This window comes from Capricornis sumatraensis, chromosome 19 (genome assembly GCF_032405125.1).
Source record: "Capricornis sumatraensis isolate serow.1 chromosome 19, serow.2, whole genome shotgun sequence".
NCBI lineage: Eukaryota > Metazoa > Chordata > Mammalia > Artiodactyla > Bovidae > Capricornis > Capricornis sumatraensis.
The window spans coordinates 28784218-28792019 of NC_091087.1; the positions used below are offsets into that span (position 1 = coordinate 28784218).

General features: G+C 54.1%; 1 protein-coding gene across 4 annotated transcripts in view; it reads right to left on the reverse strand.

The window, feature by feature from the left end:
* The window catches only part of AP3B2 (adaptor related protein complex 3 subunit beta 2), a 36471-nt gene extending 32762 nt beyond the window's left edge, over window positions 1-3709 (reverse strand). For all 4 annotated transcript variants that reach the window (XM_068991078.1, XM_068991077.1, XM_068991076.1 and 1 more), the window contains exon 1: window positions 3597-3709. In XM_068991078.1, the coding sequence (XP_068847179.1) occupies window positions 3597-3709 (113 nt within the window). The remainder of the gene's footprint in view (window positions 1-3596) is intronic.
* Window positions 3710-7802: the final 4093 nt, after the last annotated feature.

Sequence of the window (7802 nt, forward strand, 5' to 3'; positions counted from 1 at the left end):
GCTTCCCATCCCTGGCCTTCCTCTCTGTCTGGGGGAAGAGTCCCTGAGGGCTCCTCTGTACCGGAGAGGCTGGCTCTGGCTCTGGCCCTGGCCAGGCTCTGGGCAAGGTCCTTCCAGGGACTCTTCTGGGGTCGTGTCTTCTTCTGGGGCTTGCAGCCACCGAAGCTCCTCCGGCTGCAGGGCCTGGTACCAGGGTGGGGCCCCACCTTCGGGGGCCAGCACAGGGCTGGCAGCCTCCTGATCGGCCTCTCTGCCCCTTGGCCTCACTGCTGCCCCCGGGAGCTGCAGGAATCGCTGCATCAGGACACCAGATCGTGCTTCGAAATGAGACTGAGCTGACCAGGGAGCTGGGGGTGCCTGTCCCTGTCACCAGAGAGCCCGCCCCGAAACTCGGAAACTGGACACTGGCAGGATGGAGACTCTGGTTTCCTCTTTGCTGCTCAGAGACAAGGACTCACGTGGTGGAGGAGGGCAGGGACTGGGGACAGAGCCAAGTCCCGGTCTGCAGGCAGAGGACCAGCAGGCAGGGGAGTGGATCCAGACACAGGTGAGGCATCTCTCACTCCCTCCTCAGGCCACAGCTGAACCTCTGCCCCCTCAAAACTCCTCCTCCTCAACAACTGTGTTTGCCTCCTTCCCACTCTGACCCCCACCGTCTTGATCCTCACCTGTCTTTCCACGGCCAGGTCCTTGATTTTTTCCTCCCTATCAGCATTCTCTTATCTCTACTTCCTCCATGCCCAGCTGAGGCCCCTCATGTGCACGCCTTCAACTGCTCTTCACTTACATCCTTGGCCCTGTTGTCCTCAAGACCCCTACCCCACCAGGCGCGGTTGGCTTTATTTGCTGTATTTGGATGCTCCTCAGATTTCCACCATCCTTGCCCTAGCAGCTTCACTACTTGCCTCTCACAGAAAATAAAGGCTTTAGATCAAAATCCCCACAGCTCTCCAACGTCTCCATCTACTCTTTCCCCTCCTCTTCCCTCTGGGCAGAGCTGGTCCTCCTTGAGGCCAGGCCAGTTCTCCCACCCAGCTCTGGAAGCCTCCTTCAATTCCTTCCAGCCTCTCCCACACTACTGGCTCCTTCCCAAAGGCAGTTAAACTTGCTCTGGGCTCTCCCAGACTAATAATAGACAAATAAAAATAACAACAACAACAAACAGACATTCTTGAACTGCCGTTCTCCTCTGGCAGCTCTTTCCCTTTCCCCTTTATAAAAATATATATATATATATTGTTCATTCATTTGGCTGATCTTAGTTGCAGTGCACAAGCTCTCTAGTTGTAATTCATGGGCTTAGTTGCCTTGCAGTAAGTGGAATCTTAGTTCCCAGACCAGGGATCGAACCCACATCCCCTGCATTGCAAGGCAGATTCCTAATCATTGGACCACCAGGGAAGTCCCTATAGTCATACTTCTCGAAAGCGAAATTCTCATTCACTGCGTTTTATTCATTTACCTCCTCTTCACTCTCCTATTCACTTTTGATCTGGCTTCAGATGCTGATTAGAATTTAGGGGTCAGTGGCCATGATGTCTACAACTTAAATGGGTCAGCTAAAAATATTTATAGATCGATGGTTAGATAAAGCAAATACCACAGAATGGCAACAACGACTGAATTGAATCTAGGTGGAGGGTATACATATATTCATTGTATTATTCACTCAAATTTTCTGTATGTTTAAAATTGTTCATCAAAGAATGCTGGAGAAAATGAACCCAGCCCCTCCTCTTTTGACTTTGCCAGAACTAGTCTCTCAGGGCTGGAGATGGGGAGTGGAGCAGGAAGGGGTAGACCTGCTCTTTGTCACACCAGTGGGCACGATTTCTTTCCTTGTTTGAATTGACCTCAGAGGGTATTGACACTGCTGACAGCTTCCTTCTTGAAACAACATTTTATCCCTCCTGCCTTTGGCTTACTTATTCTCAGTCATTCTGAAACACTTTCCCCTGCTCTCTGGTCACTCCTATTCTATGTCTTCAGGGTTCTCACCTGTGCTTTGTCTGAGTTCATTTTATAGATGCTACTTAGGTTATCTGGCTATCTTTACTTCCTTCGGTGGCTTTGATGGATGGACACGCACATGTGTGTGTGTGTGTGTGTGTGTGTGTGTGTGTGTGTACTAATAATCCCTTGGAATCCAAATCCTAACATCCAGCTACCTACTAGACTCTACCTCAGAGTTTACAATCTCAGCATCTCAAAAGCCAGGCTCAACATTATTTTCCACAAATTTGCTTGTAATATCTTTATTTCCAATTACCCTGTCTGGCATCACCTTCTATCTAATACAAGAATTGGTAACCTGAGATTACCCTCATCTTCTCCCAGCCCCTTCTTACTACCTTCCCCCCAGGTAATCATCAAGTCTGTGGCTTCTACCATCTCAAGAGCCCCCCAAGTCCTGGACATCACCCACAGCCTGTCCACCATCATGCCCACCCGTCCAACTTCAACACCCCTTCACCTGTCTTCTGAATCCAGCACACATCCGATCTCTTCTCCACAATCCAGCCTGGGACCCTTCTAAAATGCAAATGTGCTACTGCCTGCTTAGAAACCTTCAGTGGCCCTGCACCCCCCTCCCTCCACCTTGGCATCTCTCTACCTTCAGTTCTGGCCATTCCAGTGGCTTGGACAGAGAGTCTGGCCACACCGTATTAGCACATACAAAACCTGTGATCTGGCTCTCCTTCACCTCCACACCTTGCCTAAAGCTCTTTGTTCTGCCTGAAACATCCTTGGCTCTCCCCCACTCCCTTCTCTCCAGGCCCAGGGACCAGCTCCTCTCACCCCTCTGAGAGCCCCACCACACCGCACTGTCACTCACAGGCTCTTCCCTGTGCCCCCCTCTAGAGGGGCTTGAGGAGGAGACTGTCTCATGTTCACGGCAGCATCCACACTGACTAGAACGAGAATCGACACAGCAGGCCCTTAATAATGCTTGTTTCAGAATTTACGAATAAACAAATGAAGGATGGAATGAGCCAAAGGTGGAAGGGAAGGGGAGGAAGTTAAGGTAGGGTTGAATTATAGGGGCAACGTGGGGAGCAGGAGTGGGAGCTCCAGACGCTCCCCAGAGATGGGGATGAGGACAGGGGGACCAGAATAAGGGGAAATGGATTTGTAGGAGCAGCCAGGCCTGGGAGGCTCTGAGTCTATTCTAGGACGGGCCTTCCTGGACAGGCCTCCAGGCTCAAGCTCGCAGAGCTGACCCCGCCCCCGCGTTCTTTTGAGGTCATAAGCGAAAAAAGGCAGAGACCCTGTAATCCAAGTCCACCAACAGGAGAAACACTTGAGGAGGGAGGATTGGTCTTTCAGAAACAGAGCTGGCCGGCCCATCCCCCACCAGCCTCCACCCCCACCCTCACAGTTCCCAGGCCGGCCCCTCGCGGGGCGGGGGGCGAAGCGGGGACAGGGGTCGGGAGGGTCTGTGTCCAAGGCCGGAGGGGGCCGTGCAGGGGGCCGTGCAGGATTCCGGTCGGCGCCACCTGGACCGCCGCGGAAGGGCCTGGGCGCTGTCCATGGTACCGCAGCGCGTGTTCCCAGGCCGCGCCGGGCCCAGCCCCCCTCTCGCCCGGCTCCCTCACCGCTTGTAGTCGGAGGAGAAAATGCCGCCGCTCGCCGGGTCGTGGCCATACTCGGGCTCCCCGGGGCCGGCAGAGCCGCCTTTGTCTTCGTTGTAGGCCGGGGCGGCCGACATTGGGCGGCAGGGCAGAGGGCTTCGCTGGGGAGGACGCGGCGCTGCCGGGATGCGGCAGGGACCGAGGAAGAGCGCGCAGGCCGGGCAGACGAGGTTGGCGGCGCTGCCCGGGCTCCGCAGAGGCCGCAATCTGCGGCGGCGGAGGCAGCAGCACGCGGATTTATCAATCAGGGCAGAGTGCGTTGTAGTTCTTAAAGGCACCTGCTCCCGCGAAGCGGAGGGCGTGTCCGCGGAGGGAGCAGAAGGGGCGGTGCCGCAAAGCCTGGCCCCGCCCCAATGCCTCGGAAATCCCTCCAACCTCCAGTACGGAAGGTGCCAGCCCTTGAAAGTGATCATGCACCTCCAGGTTTGGGGGTGGGGAGATGGGGTGCGGGGGTGGGGTGGAGTTGCTGGACTGATGTTGGGACAGCTGTCTGCAGATGCAGAACGCCATTACTCATCCCTGACCACCCGGTCTCGGTAGGACGGTCTCTAGGAGCTTCACTCATGCCAGATACTATGCGGATTCTCACCCACCCTGTGGAAAGAAAGGCTGGGTCTTGGGTGAGGGGCGGGTAAGAGAAAATTGTTCACGACAGCTTCCTAGAGATGATGGAATTTAAGGAAGGTTGGTCCAAGAGCGCCGAGGATGCAGATGTAGAGAGATGGGGACTGAATAGAGGGAATGGTGAACCTCGAATTTGGCTTCGGAAAATAGTTCAATGATCATTTCTGAAGCCCCTTGCCCACCAGGAGTGCCTGAGGTCACAGCTAGTCCACGGTCAAGTCCACATCCACGGAAACCCAGGAAAGAAGGGGAAGGGAGGAGGTTGGGTTAGGGTATGGTGTAACTGCCAGGACTTTTGGATCCTGTGAGGCCTTCAGCTCCTCCCTCAAGGTCCAAGGTCCCCCCCCCCCCCCGCCCAGGGAAGGCAGCCTGGATCTAGAGAGAAAGTAGTGATTGGGCTGGGGGAAGGGGGTGGGTTCCAGTTGAGTTGGGGCATCAGGCTGAGTGAGTGGGGTGAGGGTGGGGGGTTGGTCTTTTGCCTGGGCTTCCCTGGTGGCTCAGACTGTGAAGAATCTGCCTACAATGCAGAAACCTGGCTTCGATCCTTGGGTCAGGAAGATCCCCTGGAGAAGGAAATGGCAACCCACTCCAGTATTCTTGCCTGGAGACTCCCATGGACAGAGGAGCCTGGTGGGCTACAGTCCATGGGGTCACAAAGAGTCCGACAAGACTGAGAAGTTAACACTTTCACTTTTCAGGAGGTGAGGCCTGGATTCAGAATGTGGAAGGGGCCATAGGACTGAGTCTTGATCTATAGGCTACTGTGTCTCCAGAACCAGAATTGGAGGGTCTCGGTGGAAATGGAGGGGCCCCGGAAAGGTAGGGCTTGACTACTTAGGTAGGTTCCACTGGAGAATGGGAATGAGGGTTAATCAGGACCACCACAGCACCTGGCTGAAGAATGGGAATGGGGGTTGACCAGGACCACCACAGCACCTGGCTGAAGGAGACTGAAGTAAATAGATGTGCCTGATATCTGTGAGAGGGGATCTTTCTGGAGTGGGCCCAAAAGAATTTCTGAGGAGTAGAACGTTGATGAATTAGCAGGTCTAGTTTGCTTCTGGGGGCTTTGGTTATGCCAAAGTAAAGTGGATCTCCAATTTGAGTAACGTGGCCTGGGTGGGGAGAGAGGGCCTAAACTGTCCAGAAGCTCATAGTTTAGCTACAGTTGTTAATTGGTTCTAGAGGTGATGTGGGGTCCTATGTGGGTAGCTGGGCCGTCCTCACTGAAGTCATGGGACTTCGGACTACTTGTACAGGGTCCAGGTTGGGCCCTGGACCCAGCAGTTGCTGAGCAAAGTGCACACAGTTGCTGCGCATGGGGTGATAGGGAGGCAGGTCAGTGTCCATGGCTTCGCACACTTGGCGCTCCAGCGCTATGTGGTCAATGTCACCGCATCTATGCAGCACCCACCAAAGCAAGCAGGAGCGCAGCATTGGGGGCTGCCCTTGTTTGGATACAACGCCTTCGCAGGAGCCGAGAAACAGGTGAGGCCTGTGGCCACGAGGGTTCTTGCCTGCAAGGATCACGGGGCAAGTGCGATCAGAGCTGAGTTTGGTCCTGTGACTCCAGCCCCAAGCTCCCACCCACACCCCCATCTCCCAGGATCCCGTGGCCCTGAGCCCCATGCCCTGGGTGCCCAAGCGACTTCCTTCAGAGACCTGCACCATGAGCTGGGGGTGGCAGTCTTCGTCCCTATGAGGCCCACCCACTGGTGGAGCGGGCTTGATGGGCAGCCTCTGTTCCAAGAGCAGGGCCTGTCCTCTCACCCTCAAAGTGGATGATCTCTCCGTGGCCACAGTACACACCAACGTGGGCCCCGACCAGTGTCCAGTGGGGGACATCAGCCTGAATAGGAAGAGGTCTCCCAGCTTAGGTTCATTGTCCTCCAACTCCATAGCCTCGAAGTGCTGGCCCAGGAAAGCCTCAGAGAAGAACTTAATGGTGCTGACTGCCCCTGTCACAGCCTGTGAGGAAAAATGGACCAGACCACAGGACGACTGCAGGCTGGGATGAAAGAGAAGTCAGTTCCTTCTACTGCTCATTGTGTCAGATGGGCCACCCAGGGCTCGGGGAGACCTGGTTTGGGGCTAAGCCCCAGGTGACTGTCTTCCGTATGCCACCCCTGCCTCTCTGTGCTGAGGATCTTCAGAGGCCTGGGCATCATGGGTAAGTTCTGCCCTGAGCCATCCTTCAGTTTCCAGCCATTGAGACCTCCTGAACTGTTTCGTCTCATCTCAAATTCCAGCCTTGCCATTCCCCCAGCCAACTCCCATGCCCTCATCAGGATCCCCTTTCCCACGCATCTCCTATATTTCCATTCCCTGGAGGCAATACAGGGAGCATGCCTACCTGAGATGAGCTGAAGTCCTAAAGAAACAGATGAGTGATCTGGTGAGATCTGGACCCAAGACAGGCATCTCCTCCCAAGTCTGGGAGAGAAAGACCCCTCCACAGCCTCAGCCATCAACATCTACTAAGCAGCTGCTCATTTGATGCTTAATATAGTCCCAAAAGATGGGCACAGTATCTGCATTTTCAGGATTAAAAGAAAAAAAAAAAGACAAAACACAGGTGCACATTCATCGTTGGACATTTAGGTGGTTTCCACGTCCTGGCTACACTATCAGGTGTAAAACAGAAAGCTAGAGGGAACCTGCTGTAAAACACAGGAAGACCAGCTCAGTGCTCTGTGATGACTCCGAAGGGTGGGATGGGGAGGGGGTGGGGGGCAGTGAAGCTCAAGAGGGAGGGGATATATGTATATTTGTAGCTGATTCACTTCATTGTACAGCAGAAACTAACACATTGTAAAGCAATTATATTCCAATTTTTAAAAAACAGGTTCACACGTTTTGTTTCTGGAGTGCACACAGCTTAATGTAGGTCTGCTTCTTGTGCCCTTCGACCTAAACATCAGTCACCTGGTACCTTCTTTTTATCTATATGGAAGGGAGCAGTACATTTAGAGCAGGTTTCTCCTATCTTTATTGGGAACAAAGGGCTTTGGGGACTTGGGAGGATAGCCTGCTGAAATTGAGCCTAGGCTTTGGTCTCAGAGAGAGCCTGGAAAAGGAGGTGAAAGAAGGGCTGGCCTCTCTCATCCCTGACCTTCCCCTTCGCCCCTGGCCCCACTCCATAGTCTCCGTCTCCTCTATGTATTACAGAGCGAATCTCATTTTCCTGAACTGGGAGCTGTGACCAATTCATCGCAGTTTGTGTGGGACTTTCCAGGTTCTAAAATTGGAAACCCAGGAACCCAGGAAAACTTGGGACGACTGGTGACCTTGAGGTCCTCTCTCCCAGCTCTCTTGACCTCAGGAGACCACAGGGAGGACCCAGTCATGTGAACAACTCTTTGGTCACACTCTCCTGCAATCCACCAGCAGCCTCTCTTTCTTCCCACTCCCCTCATACCCATCAGGCCAAGCAGAGATCATAGCTGTGGGCGAGAGTGGACTGTCCTGGCCCCTGCTAGGGCAGCAGGAATCCGACCTGGAGTAAAGGTAAGACAGACAAGCTGAGGACTTCTGTTCCAGTCACCT